The following is an 18,855-nucleotide window of genomic DNA, read 5'->3' on the forward strand; positions in this document are numbered from 1 at the left end:
GGTTAATTCCACACTGTGGTAGATCACATTACAGTTTGCCTCAGAGTTACTTTTAATGTGTGTCAACTTCTCACTATTCTTTCTAACATTACAGGTTAATTTTTTCAAGGAATTTTGTGCATTTTCTCAGACATTACAACCTCAAAACAGGGATGCATTTTTCAAAACTTTGGCAAAGTTGGGGATTCTTCCTGCTCTTGAAATTGTAATGGTAATTATATAGCTTCTTTTCATGTTTTTGAAATTGTGAATTTGTAATAGATTTATATTGTGGATGGGAAATAATTTTTTATAGTAATGCATATTGAATTTTGTAATTTTAGATTATGATTCATTTGGTAGTGAGTCATAAAACCTCTTCAGATTTTTATTAACTTAAATTTGTAATATTAACATATGATTCATATAATATGGCTTCAAGTAAATAAAAATCCCACATGGTTTTACGAGACTGTTATCTCTTCTATAACAAAATTAAGTATGTTTCATAGAAACTAATAAAATACCTTTCCTTTTTAGACCAGTGAATGGGAGAAGGGCAGACTGGACCAAGGGGGCTCGTGCTACAATATGGGGTTAAGGGAGTGATTCTCTCTCCTACTTTTGTTTATATGAGCTTTATCCACTGGCATTTATTGTATGAAAAATTAAAACTGAGAAAATTTTAAGTACTTATTAATTCATTTTAAAATGATGATAACCCATTATATGTTAAGATAACTAATATAACTTTCATGAAAAAATAACTTTTCCAAAACAAAAAAATTTTAGTGAGACAAGTGGCATTGTTTCACATTTTTTGCCAATCCCTTTGATGCCTGGCGTAATAAAAGATAGCTAGGTTCTCATAGCAGCGTCTGCATTTAATCTGTTAACGATATTACATCTTGTAGCCTCTGGAAAACCCCACTATACTTGTGATAGACTGGGAGTGGAAAAGGCCAGTAATGCCTTAATATTTATTTTCATAATAAATAATATTACGAAAATAGTTTTAATCTCATGCAATTTTGAAAAGGGTGTTATAACCCCACTTTTCAGTGTGTGAGACCCCTCTCCAGGGTTCCCTGGGCCACACTTTGAGAACTGCTAAGTTAGGGAATGTTTTCAGAATCACCTGGAGATTTTTATCTTTGAATCATGTATCCTTCATGTACTGATAGGGAAAAAGCATTCAAAATCACTACCTTAGAAAACTAAGTTACGGAAAAGAGTGAAAATACCCAGATTGTTTTCAAAATCATCCTCTATTAGGAGAGTCATAAAAGGGAGAATCAGTTACTAAGGCCTAACTGGCAAACAGGACCAAAGACAGCTTCTGGAAAGTTTTAAAGCCTTAACTAGGAGACCTCATTCATATTTTTGCATATATTTAAATCAAGAATCCTCCCTCCCACCCCCCAAATTTTTTTGCAGCATTTGTAAAGCAGTGCTTTATAATCCTGTGCTGATTCTTATATTTAAATTCTCTGAATATTTATTTTTGTGGTGGTAAAGACAAAAACTGGCAGAAACTAATCATTGAGCTGCCTAAAGTTTTTAATATTTGTAAAAGAAAAGGATGGGAGAGATTATATGTTTTGATTCCAGTACCATGTCTAAATCCAAAAATTTGTTTGGCATAGATTGGGGAGAAAAAGGGGGAACGCAGGCATAACTTTTGTTCACAGTCTCTAAGTAACCTGATTTTCCTTTTATCAGGGCATGGATGATTTGCAAGTCAGATCAGCTGCTACAGATATATTTTCTTATCTAGTAGAGTTTAGTCCTTCCATGGTCCGAGAATTTGTAATGCAGGAAGCCCAGCAGAGTGATGACGTAAGTGATAATGCTCTGGTTCTATATGAATTACCTGTAAAATAGTGTTTGCAAACTGTTGAGAGAAAAGTCATAACCATAATTTTAACTGTTTATGAAGAATAATAATAGATTTCTGATCAGTTGTGACTTTGACAAGGCCAGAATATGTGGCAGTTGATTTGTTTATTGTAAAAACAAAAAAAATGCGTTCAAACTATTACTGAGATAAAGAGATTTAACGAATCAAATTCTTAATTCTTGGTTTTAAAAAAAGTTTCAAGTACTAATGAAATGTAATTCTGAACCCTTAGGTCAGGCACTTATCTAGTATAACTAAGAAGTGCTTTTACTGGTTCATTGTGTCTTTTTTTTAGTGGGGATGAATATTTAATAATGAAACCAGTGTTGTGTTTTCCCACTACAAAAATATTTAAACTTTCCCCTTAATCTCTATTTAAAGACAAAATGAACATATAGCTGTAATTGAAGTACCCTTTCTTATATTAAATATATGTTAGTGTTAAGTAGAAAATAACTGAAATACAACTATGTCCCTTCTTAAAGAAGGTTTAGATTCCCAATGTTATTTGATTCTTTTATGGTTTTGTTACTATTGAATTAAACTATAGTTGTTTTATATGTTTTGTTTTTTATTAATGTCCACTTAGATTTTTACATTCTATCTGTTAGATATTTCCAGGTTTTTTTTTTTTTAAAGCAATTTTATTTTAGAATTGGTTTGGGCTAACGCTATTATTTAGGCAGTAGAAAAGAAATAGAAGAAATATTTTGTGTTAAGTATATTTTAAAGTTTAAAAAACCCAAATGATGCTAAATCTGACTTTAAAGAAATAAATACCTAGCTTATTAATCAGTTTATAATCTCACTGTTGACATTCTTATCTTAGTGCCATCCTTTACAAAAGATAACTTTGAAATTAACACTTCTATTGCTTCATCCTTAGTGATGTGTGGGATTAAGAGCATTCAACATAAAATCTCTCAGACTGTGAGAATAATAATTTACTATCTTAGAATTCTTAACTTTTACAGCTTTTATTTCTGTTTTCATTAGAAAGATTTTCTTGTTTACATTTAGTTGATGCATGAGACATGGGGAAGCAGTTACTGATCGTTAACAATGAAAAGTCCCTATTTAATTTCCCTTTTTCTTGTAGTCACAGTCTTCAAGGTCTTTCATTTCCCTGAATTTTCTGAGGTCTAACAATTTTCTAATTAAAAATTTTTGTTGCCTCAAAATAATTGTTAGCCCACAAATGAAGATAAATTACTTTTTTCTTAATTTCCAAAATTAAGGATTCTACATGCTGAATTCTACTATACTGAGTTGGTAGTAATGTTTAAAGGAAAGAAGAAATAACTTACCTGTGTATTCAGCGGGCAGTTGATATTTTGATGCTGTCTTAAAATAAATGCACAGCATTCAAACTTTTCTTTCTGGTACTGTGGGAGCAGATTTGGCTTTAGGAACATGGATTACAGTATTAAAATATGTGTTGAGACACAAGGAAGTAGCAATATTAACTTTTTTTTTTACTATAGTCATTATTTCTATCCAAGCTGGAAGGATAGATTTAGCAATAATTGCTGTGCGACAGATTTCAAACATTTTTATGCTAATGACCTTTGAAACATTCAGTAAAACTTCTTTTAGAATCTGACGGGATAAGTAATACAGCTACTGCTGAACTGCTTATTTTGGCAGGTATTTTCAGTGTATTTCTCACTTAGGAATAAATTCATATGTTAATTTCTATAGATATGATATTAGCCTTAGGGTTATTTTATTTTTTACTGAATTATTTCTAGAATTGTATACATGGAATTTGCTTCAAATTAATTCTGGAAAGCAAAATTTACCATAAAAAGAAATTTAAAATAAATACATAAGCTAATCTCTATGGGTTGACTGTTCAGTATTTTGTATTGAACATATCACACTTTATTTCTTAAAATTGTGTCAATTTTTAACTTTTTATTTTGAAGTAATTTTAAATTTACAGAAAAATTACAGTAATAGTACAAAGAACTCCCATATACACTTTACTCAGATTTCCCAATTGTTAATACTTTATTTCTTATTTGCTTTATCATTGTCTTTCTTTGCTTGTATTTGTATATACATATTTGCATACATAAATATATAATTAATTTTTTCTGAATCATTGAAGAAAAAGGTATGGAAATGATGTCACAGTGCTCCTTTACCCCTATTTGCTTCTGTGTCTATCTACTAAAACTCTACATTACCACTGTACAATTATCAAGTCAGGAAAGTCAGGAAATTAAATAACATTTTTACAATACTGTTATCTAACTACAGTCCTAATTCAGATTTTATCCGTTGTCTCCGTAATCCCCTTGTTACCCAAGACAAAAATGAAAACTTTCTGTTGTAGTATGTGAAAATTTGGATTTGTCTGATGTTTCCTCATGATTCAATTCAGGTTATTTCTTTGTGTCAGGAATAGTACAGAAGTAACATTTCTTTCAACATCATACCGAGAAATTCCCCCAGCTTTAAAAAATGAGCTTACGTTTTCTTTGTCCAAGCTGTTTTGCCATTTCACAGACTAAAGAAGTTAGATTAAGTTCTTCTGTAGAATTTGAAGAACAGTTGTTGCTTTCTCTGAACACATCAGAATGGATTGAAAGAAGTATTGGTTCTGTAATACTTGTAACCTTCATTCAAGTAGCTGCAAGAGCAAATTTCATATGCATGAGCTTTTTTTATGATTCTTACATTTAGATAGTTTTTTAAAAACTGGTAGTGTTTCCACAACATACATCAGTTATTTTTATCCTGTTACCTCAGAATATTCTTCCTGCTCTTGCCATTCTTTCTTTCTCCTCTTATTTACTATATACATGGAATCTAAGTTACACAGATTCTGATGTTTTCTTGATCTTACCAGAAAGTGTCAGTACAAATTTTTCATGTTACTTTGTCATGATTGCCACTTGGCTAACAGTGAGTGTGTAATGCCATAGGTTATAAAATATATCTCAACATCAAGAAGTTAAAATTTTAAGAAATCTGTCTTAGAAGCAATGAAATAAAGTATGTTCTTTATGTTTCCCAATCAGAAAATAGAGATGTCACCTGATAATTGGGATAATCTCTAAATTCCATGTGTAGATACCCAAAACTTTCCCTCCGTTACTAATTATATATTTTCAGTATTTTTGGCAATATTGAAAAATTCTTACACCCACTTAAATGTACTTTAAAAACAAAAGTATGTGTTTCTAAGAATAGCATGAGGCTGGAGTGTGATGAAACCAACAGGAGTATCATTTCTCTAAAACTTGATTTAGAAACAACTAAAACTTTGAACTATCTCCCAGAAACTGTGGTTAAACTCACTTAAATGTTGCTATTTAGATGAAGGATGGCAAACTTTTCTTAAAGGACCAAAAGGTAAATAAGACTTGGTAGGCCCTCTGGTCTCTGTCATAACTCTGCCACTTTAGTATGAACTGTCTGTAGACAGTTTGAAAATGAATAGGTGTGGCTGTGTTCCAGTAAATGTTTTACTGTAAAACTATTTACAAAGTGAACAACCAGCCAGGTAGTTTTGTAGTTTAATGACCCCTGACTTAGACCCCAGAATATTGCAAGTATTTAGAAACTGGTTCTAAACTGAAGGTTTTAATTGCAAAGCTACTATGGTGGTGTAAAGAGAAGTTAAAGAGACCATGGGGGGCTTCCCTGGTGGCACAGTGGTTGAGAGTCTGCCTGGCGATGCAGGGGACACGGCTTCGTGCCCCGGTCCGGGAAGATCCCACATGCCGCGGAGCGGCTGGGCCCATGAGCCATGGCCACTGAGCCTGTGCGTCCGGAGCCTGTGCTCTGCAACGGGAGAGGCCACAACAGTGAGAGGCCCGCGTACCGCAAAAAAAAAAAAAAAAGAAAAAGAAAAAAAGAAAGAAATTAAGGAAAAAGACTTTCCCAGACAAAAACTGAAGAAGGAATTCGTCAAAACTAGATCTGCCTTTTAAGACATGCTAAAGGGAGCTCTTCAAGTTGAAATGAAAGAACACTGAACAACAAAATTAAAGCATATGAAAGTGTAAATCTCACTGTGAAGGTAAATATATAGGCAAATATAGACCAATGGAATAATCTAATGGTGGTATGTAAATCACTTTTAATGCAGTATAAAAGGTAAAGACAAGATATTATGAATAACTACAACTACAGAAATTTGTTAATAGAGATACAATATAAAAAGAAATTCTGATACCAGTAACATAGTATGTGGGTTGGGGAATAAAAGTGTAGAGTTGTACACAATTGCTGATGAGAGATTAATATCCAAAACATGTAAGGACCTCCTGCAACTCAATAGCAAAAAAAAAAAACAACCCAATTTAAAAATGGGCAAAGGAACTGAATAGACATTTCTTCAGAGACATAAAAATAGCCAACAGGTGCATGTAAAGTGATCATCATCACTAATCATCCGGGAAATGCGCATCAAAATCACAATGAAGTATCGCCTCACACCTATTAGGATGGCTCTTATCAAAAAATCAAAAGGTAACAAGTCTTGTTAAGGATGTGGAGAAAAGAGAGCCCTTGTGTACTGTTGTGGGCCTGTACCTTGGTGCAGCTACTATGGAAAACAGTGTGGAAGCTCCTCAAAAATTAATAGAGAACTACCATATGATTCAGTAGCCCCACTAAGGATATAAATCCAAAGAAATTTAAATCAGATCTTGAAGAGATAGCTGCACTTTCATGTTCACTGCAGCATTATTCATAGTAGCCAAGACATGGATGCAACTGAAGTGTTCATCTGCAGATGAATGGATAAAGAAAATTTGTCATGCACATACAGTGGAATTTTATTCAACCTTAATAAAAGAAGGAAACCTGGCCACTTTTGACAACTTGGATGAACCTGGGGGACAATATGCTAAGTGAAATAAGCCAGACACAGAAGGACACAATAGTATATGATACTATTTATATGAGGAATATAAAATAGACTCATAGAAGCAGAGAGTATAATGGTGCTTGCTAGGAGATGGGGAGTAGAGGAAACAGGGAGGTATTAGTCAAAAGATACAGTTTCACTTTTACATGATGAACAAGTCCTAGAGATCTACTGTATAGCATATTACCTATAATTAATATTGTATACTTAAATATTTGCTAAGAGGGTAGATAGTATGTTAATTGTTTTAATCCTAAAAAAAGAAAGAAAAACCAGCCTATAATAGTTTTACCTAATAAAAATTTTGTTTTATTCATGTCACAGTTAGTCAAGGAACAGCTCTATGATGCCAGAAGACTCATCTTATGAGTCAGTCATCCTGAGCTTCTGGTTTTAATGTCTGTTACTTTGAGGTTGCTATTCCACCTCCAAGCAGGGAGAAGAAAGGGGGCAGAGGGCAAAATGGAGAGAGCTAGAGAGCTTTTCTGTTTCATTTTAAAGCTCTTTCTTAGAGGTTCCATTTAGCAATTTTTGCTTGTATTTCTTTGGCCAGAAGTGCATCACCCTTAGCTGCAATGGAAAGTGAGAAATACAGCGTTTTAGCTGAGTACATTGCCTCTCTGAACAAAGCTTGGGCTCTGTTAGCAGAACAAAGAGAATAGAGACTAAGTTGGCATCTAAGTAGTATCAGCCACAGCCCATCTCTGTAACTACCTAACGTCCATATACACTTTTCTTTCATCACTCACCCTTTCCTCAAGGGAGACTTCTGTATCCAGTCTGGAGACTTCACGTCCAGAATATTTGGGTGTTGTGCAGTCCTCTTCAGGTCCAGATAAGGCTCCTTATGTTTCAGGGACCTTTAAACAAAAAGATAATTTATCTGCCCCAACATCACAATTAAACTACTTTTGTTTGGAAAAAGGGAGAACATACATACAGCAGTCATTCATTCACAGCTATGATGCACTGGTCTGTCAAATATTTGTTGAATATCAGTAGCTTAGACTCATTGTCCTTAGAGGTTCTTGATTAACCATACCAGCTGTCCCTGGTTCTGTTCTCTAAAGAATTTTCCTTGCCCATTTTCTTCCAAAGCTTAGGTTCCTTCCCTTAGGACATTTTCAGCTGTGGCTGCATCTGAGCTAGGCAATGGAAGATGCCTTTCCTCCAGGGCTCTATTTTGTATTGTAGCCTATTTTCTGTCAGTGTGAGTTTTCTGACCCAGTGGTGGTCTTAGAGATCAAACAGTCATAGACTGTTGCAAAAGCTTACTTTACAGTTAAGCTTCCTCTACTGTTTAGTAGGCTTCCAAATTATTTTCTTGTGTATTCTAGACATCTTATCTAAGCATAATTTTTAAACCCGAAGGTTCCCGTTTACCTACTGACCTCTGTGCCCTTGCTTTCTCAAGCTCGGGTACCCTAAAAAGTTCTACAGAATAGTATTCAATGGTGCATATACCTTTGTCTGTCAAGGAAGTTTTACACGTCTTTGAGAAAGGCAGTTTTGATCTCCTGAAAAGGCTATAGTTCTCTGTAGCAGTCTATTTCACTATGAAATATATAAATTGGCTTTTTTCACTTCCACAAGTCACCAGATTATGGGACTCTCAGTCAGCACAGGTCATTTCCCTTTTATCTTTGCGTGTAGACCAGCAGAATTTGGTATTGGTACTTATGAGGCAGGATTTGTAAGAAACTACATTTGAGAGAGAAGGGTAAAAAGCTTTTAAAGTATATATATTGAAATATTATTTTAGTGTATGAGCTATACCTTAAGTCTTTCTTGCAACTGTGTTTTCATTTAGATGTAACTTAAATTCATCATTTATATATATATTTTTTGGCCTAGTTTTAGATGAATGAACTTATTATGTAAGAGGAGGAATGAACTTACGTAATTGCTTATATATAATTGAGCAAATTATCTGAGCCCCTAATTAACTGGTAGAATCCAAGTTGTACACACTGGTATGAATTTTAAAGTAAGTAAATACCATATCATTGTTCTGAAGAAAGCTCACTAGCTGATACCTTTTGTAATATCTTAGCATTTTATATGTGATATACTTTGCTGAACATACCAGAATAAGAAACAGGAGCGGATTAAGGTGGAATTTGCTCTTTCTCCTCTAACTGAAATAAGGCTTGAGTCTATTAATGTAGCTCTGTGAATTATATTTCATAATTTCTCTTTGAAGAAATTTCATTGTTTCTGATGCCATGATAGAATTATTCATTGGTGTTCAAATTTTGAGACATGGTAGAGGGTAAGATTCTAATTTTAAGCAGTTAAGTTGCTATGACATGGTTTTTGATGGTTCTTCATTGCATTTAATATCACAATTTCACAGGGAAATATTTTAGCATAACACAGTATGTTAAATTTGGGAGGGACTAGAAAAGCAAGATAATTACAAAATGTGCTTTATACTGGAACTTTTCTTTTTATTATTTTACAAAATTCTCCCAATTCAACAAATTTATCTTCATTCCATGCAGTTCTTTTATTTCATCTCCTTCAGTTACTACCTTTCTTCCCCCAATAATAAACCTGTTCTCAAATCCTCTGAGTTGATGTCAAAACTTTTTCCTTTGACCTGAACCATCACTTTTTATCCTATTTTAATGCTTAAGGTGTCTACTTTTAAAATATAGGCAGAAAGCAAATAAATTTTGTATCTGCAAAGCTGCTTTGTAGCTCTTTATATTAAGACCCAAGAACATGTTACTAATGTAATAATAAGTCTATTTGGCTGCTTTAGATCATTATATAACACTGTGTACCCTTTTACCTCTTGTGGAGAGCTGTGTACTGGGTTATTTTTTCTCATATTTTTGTCAGAAAGGATTTTCTTGTTAGAAGCTGACATACTAATCTGTGTTCTGGGGTCACTTGATGTGTGTAATCTTGGGTTTAGTCAACTTCTAAATTCATGCCTGAAGCTAAAACCTAGACTGAAAATATGTTAGAACCTCCAGTGAACAAGAATTTCTGGTAAATGATTTTGTTTTCCATTGTCTATGTTGATGATATTGTAAGCTGTCATGTGCTCTGATTTTTGCATTGTGTTGTTTTGTTTTTGAGTGGGCTTCTTTATGCTCTGGTGTGTTTATAGAACTTTGAAAACATTGGGGAAAAAAGGTTTAAATAAGTTCATCCATTCTTTGTTTTTGTTTTTTTTTCCTGTATGATTCCGATTTTGTTCTTTCAGCTGGTACGTTTGTCTTATATCCAAACCAGGTCTCACAGAAACACATTTTCTTTCAGGATATCCTTCTCATTAATGTAGTAATTGAACAAATGATCTGTGATACTGATCCTGAGCTAGGAGGTGCTGTTCAGTTAATGGGACTTCTTCGTACTCTAATTGATCCAGAGAACATGCTGGCTACAACTAATGTAAGAAATTACTCTGCGATAGAAACGTTTTGGTCTAGTCAGTTTTAAATGATTTTATATACAATAAGTTATGTATAAATATATGTAAAAATCAAAATTTTGTAAATTTGTACAATTTTGAAAAACAAATATTCAAGCATTTGTACACTCAGAATTCAAGTAGCAGTACTGTTCCTCTAGCAGTTGTTTTTGCAGCAAACTACAAGATTGTAATCTGCTAAAATCTTGGTAAAATGTTAGCACTTCTATTTATGATCCTTGGCCTCTGTATGTTAACATCTTAAGAATTAAAACAAAGAAATATGAATATAATTAACACTACTGAACTATAAAAATGGTCAAGATGGTAAATTTTATGTTATATGTTTTTTATCACAATAAAAAAGAAAACAATATGTACCAAATGATCTTAACTGCGTGGTGAAAGGAGTCAGCACAAAAAAGGGCTTAAGGAAGTATTGCAAAATATTAATAGTGGTTATCTCAAAATGCTGGGATATTTCTCCTTTATAGACTTCACTCAAATTTTGAGAAAATGTATATTATTTTTAAATCATTACAAGTTTATAGAACCAGTTATATAGAAATTAATGGCCAAAAACCTGAAAGGAATTATTTTCCAAATTTCCAAGTCATAAAGTCTTAAAATTAAAAAAAAAAATCTAAAATCTGTAACATTTCTAGTGGCTTGATAAATCAACTTGGTGTTTTTTAAAATTTGAATACATTGTGAAATCTGGGGTTTCAAATTTTAAACGGTTAAGTTGCTCTCACATTGATAGATTTTTCATTGCATTTCAGATCACACGCATATTTGAAAAAAAAATTGTTTTAGATAATTTTCCCTGGAAAAACTTTTTATAATGCTATCTGATCTTTTTCTTACATTCATCTTTATTTAACATATAATATGAAATAGATCTGACTATTCAGTTCTGCAGAAATAAGGTTAAGATGAATATAACAAGTTTTTTTCGATTCTTTCACAGTATCTTAAAAGTATCTCTGTGCACTGTTAATCCTTGAAGATGTTTTATTAATTATAAAGATAATAAAGTATTTTTTTTGTATGTTTCAGAAAACTGAAAAAAGTGAATTTCTAAATTTCTTCTACAACCATTGTATGCATGTCCTCACAGCACCACTTTTGACCAATACTTCAGAAGACAAATGTGAAAAGGGTAGGGCCTCTTACTTACCTGCTGATGATTTCTGTTTTAAAAGAGTGAGATAAGTATTATAGCTAACAGACACTTTACTTGGTGCTTTTTATGACAGGGAAATTACTACTGAAAATTTTAAACTGCAATATAAAATCATGATTTCCCTTGTTTCAGAGTGTCTGTGGTAGAGAATGATACAGAATACGTGGCAAAAAGTATTACACCTTGAGGGAGAGAACTGTAAACACTTACCAAAAGAAGGAGATTGTACCCAAAGTTGTTAGAGTTAATGTTAGAGTGAGTAAGTGCAGAGAATATATTGCCTACAAAATCCAAGGTAACCGTCATTTTGGAGACATATTTGGCAATACAGTAAAAACTCTCTAATTACAAAACATAAGGATCAGGTTATTAGGTTAATCAAAAAAGTTGGTTAAAGCAGAGAATAATTTTTAAAAATAAACTGTTTATAAACATTTACTTTAAATGCTGCTCATTTACTGATAGTTTGTATAGGGTCAAGGCTTTTTTTTTTTTTTGTATGTTTTTTTTTTTTTTTGTATTTCCATATTGCATTACATAAGTTGCACCCGTAATTCATCGGCTACAGTTTCTGGTCTCAGTTTATTATAGTGGAGAGAAAACCTGAACATATTTTTGAAGCAGTCTGAGTGTAGAATTCTACTATGGTTTTAAGTACTTTCCTTTAAGTACTTAAGTATTCATAGTTTCGTATGACTAAGTTGGTATCATTTTTTAAATTGAGGTCTGCTGTATTCAACTTAGCCATAGATATTACAGTTCTGTGACATTTCATCAGTCTGCAGTATTTAAATTGTGTAATCATGTTACCAAATATAACTAGTGTAAACAAAGGACTGACTTTGATAAGCATACAACTCAGCTTGATGAAATGAGATATGTGGGGGGGCATATTCTCAGAAAATGTTGGCTAATCTATTAAGTCAATTAAGAGGAAGTCAGTTAAGAGAATGTTTACTAAACTAATAAAATTGTACACCCTACATAATACTATCAATTCCATTTCTGAGTTTATATCCTAGGGGACATTTATGCATATACATGACAGATACAAGGATGTTGTTGCATTGTGCATTGTAGGAAATGAAGAAAATGTAGTATATTCATATAATGGAATACTGTTTAGCAGTTAAAATAATTGAATTTTGATCTGTCGACTGATTAGTTCTCAAAAATATGAATTGGGTAAAAAAAAGCATGTCACAGAACGTTTTGCAGAAAGGTTCCATTTATGTAAATTAAAACAAATGCATTTTTAACTTTCATTTTAAAATAAAACATTCCCAGCATACAGAAATATTTACATGATAGCATCACAGATACATACTTTGTTGGCTCTATCAAAACTAACTTGTCATATTTTTTTCAGTTTTTTTAAAAAGAAAATAAATTACAGATAGTTTCTTATGCATTTTCATTCTACCCCACCCCATCCCTCAAGAAATGCTGAATTTGGAGTTTATCACCCCTATGTTTGTTTATATTATTGTGACATGTATAATGTGGTATTATTTTTCACAGTTTCAAACTTGATATGAATTGACTTAACATTGTGCACATTATTGTGCATTTTTTTCCTTTTTACCCAATGCTTTTTTTGAGATCTATCCATATTGATACCTAGAGTTTATTTTTAACTCTTGCGTGGTATTCTTTTGTATGAGTATGTTGTAATTTAGCCATCCTGCTTCTAATGTATATTTAAGTTGTTTCTAGCTTTTTCCTGTTACAATGCTCTGATATACATTCTTGTGTTTCCTAACATAAATGTGCTCTAAGATGTGAGCCTACAAATCGAAACTTAATTATAATGTTATACTTATTTTTTTAAAAATTCAAAACATAAGTGACTAATTGTTAAAATCTGTGTTATTTTGTCAGAATACTTATGATACTGTCTTTTAATAATTCTTCATCTGCACCCAGTTCTCTAAAAGATTTCAGATAGAGGTATAATATTTGACTGAAACTACTAATTCTTAATAGTTATTATGCAGGTAAAATGAGGTTATGATCAGAGATATGCTTTGTATGTTGTAAAGTGCTAGGGAAGTGTGAGATATTATTACTGAAGTCGCTGATTTTAATTTTTTTTATTAGATAATATAGTTGGATCTAACAAAAACAGCACGATTTGTCCCGGTAAGTATAGATTCATACTTTATGAACTAATGCAAACTGTAAGTTTTTTCCTATACAGAATATAATGCACTTATACAAAACTAGGAAAGACATATTTTCATCCAAAAAATCCAAAACTAGATTTTTTTTAAATAAAAAAATTCCGGGCTTCCCTGGTGGCACAGTGGTTGAGGGTCTGCCTGCCGATGCAGGGGATGTGGGTTCGTGCCCCGGTCTGGGAGGATCCCGCATGCTGCGGAGCAGCTGGGCCTGTGGGCCATGGCCGCTGGGCCTGCACGTCCGGAGCCTGTGCTCCGCAGTGGGAGAGGCCACGGAGGTGAGAGACCCGCGTATCGGAAAAAAAAAAAAAAAAAAATTCCACTTTCTCCAATATAAAAGATGCAAAACCCAGTTGAAATTTTGTTTTTGTTTTTCTCTGTAAATTTAGAGATTGTTTTCTGACTTTTTTTTTAAGGAGGTGTCTTAAAGTTGAGGATTAGTTCATTCTTATTTTGTAAATCTAGTAAACTAAGGCCAATCAGTTAGGAACTAGTCTTCATCAATAGTCTTATACGTAGGTATCGTTCATGAATCTGAGTATAAACATGGTTGCTTCTACTTGGAACATATGTATCAGGTATTGGCCTGTTAGTATGGAAAATAATGCCGTGTTTACCTGGCCTCCTGTCTTTTCTACCAGGCTCATCAAAGCTCTAGGAAAGCCAGTGTCAAATTAGAAAGCAGTTCAGAGATTGGATTATTAGAGATATGATGAGTAATTTCATGTCCTAATTTGGAAAAGTGAAAACAAGGCATTTAATTAACACTACAGATCACTGTTACAAGATCTTTTGTAAATAAAATTTGGGAATTGAGAAATTTAGAGAATTTATTTTAATGGTGAGGAACTAGTTCAGATACTGGCTGAGGTGATGGCTGTTGTACAAATTGGTCTGAAAGAAGTAGAGCTCTTTACTTACATTTAAAGTAGAAAAGATCTTTGAAATGCCAGAATTGTATTTTGTATACTTGCTAGTCACTCTGTTATTAAAAAGATTGCTGATTTGTTCCTGATAGTATCATGTGATGTTCCACAAAATATTTATTTGTGTAGTCTTCTTGAAAAATAAAATAGTTGGATTTGATGACGTCAGTTATTTTTTCTATTCTCTAAGGCTGTGATTCCATAATTTCTTCACAGCTTAATATTTTCTTGCCTAAAATATTTACAGTAGGTATGGGTAATTTACCTATACATTAAATTTTGATGTTCAAGAAGCAATTTTAAATCACTCCATGAATGTGTAAACCAAAGCCTCTTGAGGAAGAAAGAGCTGGTATATTTCAGTAGGCCTCTCATGGATATGATTTGATGTTAAAAAGATTACTGTTTTAAAATCATGATGTAATATTTTTCACTTAATATTCAAACAACCAAAAAAGTCCTTTCCTTAAAGAAGTCTTTAAAGAAAGCATATTAATTTTTCTTGAGAAATTTGTGTTACACCACTTCAGTCAAAAAGTTTAAGGTATTTCCTCTTTTACTGTGCAGTGGACCCTTTTATAGATCCATTAATATTAATGACAGCACATATTAAGGAAACATTACCAAGAAAATCTCAATGCAGTGAGGGCTTTATTATCATATTTGTACATTTTTATTTAACATTATTAAATATTTTATATAAGAGCCTTAGAATATCTATTTAGTAGGTAAAACTAATACTTCTGGAGAGTCTACCTAATGAAAAAATAAAAATCTATAGCTTCTTTAATTGATACAAAAAGAAGAAAATACAGTTTTACTTTTGCTCTGAAATACAGGATGTACACTTTATTCTCTTTGCTTAGATGTATTGCAACGTTTATTTTCATGTGATGACTTTCTTTGTAGATAATTATCAAACAGCACAGCTGCTTGCCTTAATTTTAGAGCTACTCACATTTTGTGTGGAACATCACACATATCACATAAAAAACTATATTATGAACAAGGACTTGCTAAGAAGAGTCTTGGTCTTGATGAATTCAAAGCACACTTTCCTGGCCTTGTGTAAGTAACAGTTTCAATGAACATTCTTACAAAATGTTTTATGGAACAGCATTTTTAATAGAAAAGCCTGAGTTACCCATGTGGAATTATTTTTTTCTAGCAAGTGCATATGCTATTAAAGAGATGATTGCGAGAAATACTAATCTTTTGTTTTCTTTTATTTAAAGGACAAGAGGAGTAGGTCACAGTGCTTCCCCCACCCACATATTGCTCACATTTAGATTCAGTTGTGATATAATACCATGTGCAATGACACTTCACTAATAGAAACACTCCTGCTGTCTTTTACATCTGCTTCATCAAACTGTCATTTAGTAGTGACTCTTTTTATATTTTTGAGATATGGGCCTTGAAATGTATTTGTATAACTCAGGTTATTTATTTGAACATGTAAAATAACTTACGGTCTCTTCAGTAGACCACTTGGACCAATAAAAGTCAAACTTAAATGCTGATGTTTGCTTAAATGTTGATTTTTGGTGAACCCTAACTTTACTTTCCTCTCATAGTTTCACCTGCTGATAGAGGTAAAGAAACCTTCTCCCTAGAAATAAAAAGAGCCCTGTGGGTTTTTTCTGAGCATGAAAATCATAGTTAAAATGTAACATTTAATTTAATGTATAGAGAAAAGATTAATCTCCCTACTACTTCCTTTATTTTTAAGGCCTTAAAATAGCCACTGTTAACTGCCTGCACTACTTCTTTTCCATTCCTTTTTCCATACCTGTGCAAATTTACATAAACATTCACACATGTATATGTTTCCATGTTTTATTTTTATAGAAACAGGATCATGCTGACACACATCTCAGCCCCTTAATAATACGCTAGGTCATTGGATATGGTGTGAACTAATATTTTTCCTAAACATAGCTGAGTAACATTTCATAGAGTGGCTCTTTCGCAACTTATTCTACCATTCTCCACTGCATGGATTACAAGATTGTTTTGGTATTTTACCATTCCAAATAGCACTGTAATAAATAGCCTGGTATTGGGTTGGCCAAAAATTTCATTCGGGTTTTTCCATAAAACCCGAATGAAATTTTTGGCCAACCCATACATAAATCTTCCTTTACTTGTTTATTTCCATAGGATAGATTCCCTATATTGGGATTGCCAGAGCAAAATGTTTATTTATTTTAATATATCCTTTTTCAATTTTAATTTACTTTCCAGATTACTTTCCCAAAAGATTGAAGCACTTGACATGAAGAATGCACTCAATGAATAGCACTCATTCTTACTGCTTTTTAATATGCTATCCAGCTGATGATGGAAAATGTATTCTGTTTGTGTTTTAATTTACATTTTCCTTGATAACATCTTTTCACATTTTAGTGCTTTTGCATTTTGTCTGTTGTGAATTGCCTTTTATCTTTTTCTTAGAGCTCTTGTATGTTAGAGATATTAGCAGTTATCACATTTTGGGGAAAAAAATGTCCCAGTTTCATTTGTCTTTTGTCTTTACGTTTATTTATGGCATGTTTTGCATATAATTGCTATAAGATTCTTTATGGTGACAAATATGTCTTATTTTTCTTTCATGGCTTTCGGGTTTTTTGCCTTGCTTATTAGGAAAGTCTCCTATGTCCTAAATTTATACAAATATTTTCCTCAATTTTCTTCTAATATTTTTTATTATTTTGTATATTTGTAATGCATCTGAAATTTGTTTTTGCATATGGTTTGAAGTGAGAGTCTAGCTTTCTTTTCTACTGGATGTATAGCCAATTGTGCTAACACCTTATTAAATAAACTATATTTTCCTTACTGAATTAAAATATCACTTTTGGTATTCAGTAAGTTACCATATATACTTGTGTCTTATTTCTGAACCATTTATCCTTTTATTTCACTAGATAAAATGAATGGGAAAGTTTATTCTTATGCCATTATAGTATCTCTGTTGTAAAGTTTAATATCTGCTAAGTACCTCCTCAGTTTCCTTTTCATAATTTTCTTGGTTCTTGGACATTTGTTCTTCCGTAGTAACTTAAATACAACTTTATCCAGTTCATCCTGATTGGATTTACACTAAATTTTAATATTAATTTTGGAACAGTTGATGTTCTCATGCTAGGTTTTCCTATATGGCTTTCTATAAGTAGTCCTTTCTGAAATGACTGCAGAATGGTCACATTTAAATGGATATAACTGAACAAATCTCCAGTATTTAAATGTTTATATTGCTTCAAGATTTCCATTATTATAAACAACGCTGTTTTAACTATAGCTTTGTGTGCATGTTACTTCATTCACAGGCAGTGTATGAAAGTGCCTGTTTGCTCAGGTCTTTGGCAATACTTCAGTCTTTTTAATCTTAGGAAAACTATTTCTTATCCTGCCATAAAAAGAGGTGATGTTTTAAGTCTAGCAGTTCTGTCCGCACCTGTTTAGTCTTACAGTTATCATACATTTATACCTTATGTGGCCTATTTCTGTTTTATTTTCAGATAATATTTAGAACCTCTTTGGACAGACACAACTTCTTTTAATAACTTAGATCTGTGAACAGAGGGTTAAAATGAGAGAGTGACTTACAAAATCAGAAACCTTGTGTTTTAAAAGATGTGGCTAGTGTTACCTGTAGAATAAATTAAACTACTCAGGAGAGAGGTTACAAGTTAAAAGATAAAACATAAATATAAGGGATTGAAATTACAGTATTTTGTGTTCCATAAAGGTTTTAGCAATAATATTGCTAAATATGTTTAGCTGGGGAAAAGACTAGTTAAAGGGAAATTTTCTTTTCAATATTCTAAAATGTAAAAAGCCAAATTATACTGCTTATTTGTTACTCTAACATTCTTTTACAGTTACAGTCTGATTTGCCACAGTACATGTTTACTAAAGGTTAAACAGCTCACAAGCAATTGGTAAACAAGGGAGTGATGTTATTATAATCCGGAGGTAGTGTTTGTTCACAGATGATTTTCCCAAGGCAAAGAGAACTGGAATAGCTTTCATCGGAAAAGTAGAAAAACCTTTGGCACTCCTGTTTACTGGTAGCAGGAGCCCCTTTGGCTGTATTTTCAGAAAACTTAAAAGAAGCACCTACCTCCAAAGCTCCCCCCACTCCCCTCTTTGCCCTGTCCCCCAGAGAGGTAAAGCAGTCTCGGCTCTTGGCAGGTTGCACCATTCCTGTCCCCTTCTCAGTGACAGCCCCTACTGACTCTGCGCTGCCTTCACTGCATTGTCTCCACATCCACCAGCACTGCTCTAAGTAGTGCCGGCATTTGTGTTGTATGGTTTTTGTGTATTTTTTAATCTCTCTGCCTTGTAGCTGTCTGCCTACCAATTATTG

General features: G+C 32.8%; 1 protein-coding gene across 2 annotated transcripts in view; it reads left to right on the forward strand.

The window, feature by feature from the left end:
• PPP4R3B (protein phosphatase 4 regulatory subunit 3B) overlaps nt 1-18,855 on the forward strand; it is a 63,205-nt gene that overhangs the window by 27,186 nt on the left and 17,164 nt on the right. For both annotated transcript variants that reach the window (XM_060026578.1, XM_060026577.1), the window contains exons 6-11: nt 95-211; nt 1,702-1,818; nt 10,038-10,169; nt 11,248-11,350; nt 13,475-13,516; nt 15,390-15,548. In XM_060026578.1, the coding sequence (XP_059882561.1) occupies nt 95-211; nt 1,702-1,818; nt 10,038-10,169; nt 11,248-11,350; nt 13,475-13,516; nt 15,390-15,548 (670 nt within the window). The remainder of the gene's footprint in view (nt 1-94; nt 212-1,701; nt 1,819-10,037; nt 10,170-11,247; nt 11,351-13,474; nt 13,517-15,389; nt 15,549-18,855) is intronic.

Source organism: Delphinus delphis, chromosome 12 (assembly GCF_949987515.2).
Source record: "Delphinus delphis chromosome 12, mDelDel1.2, whole genome shotgun sequence".
Taxonomy (NCBI): Eukaryota; Metazoa; Chordata; class Mammalia; order Artiodactyla; family Delphinidae; genus Delphinus; species Delphinus delphis.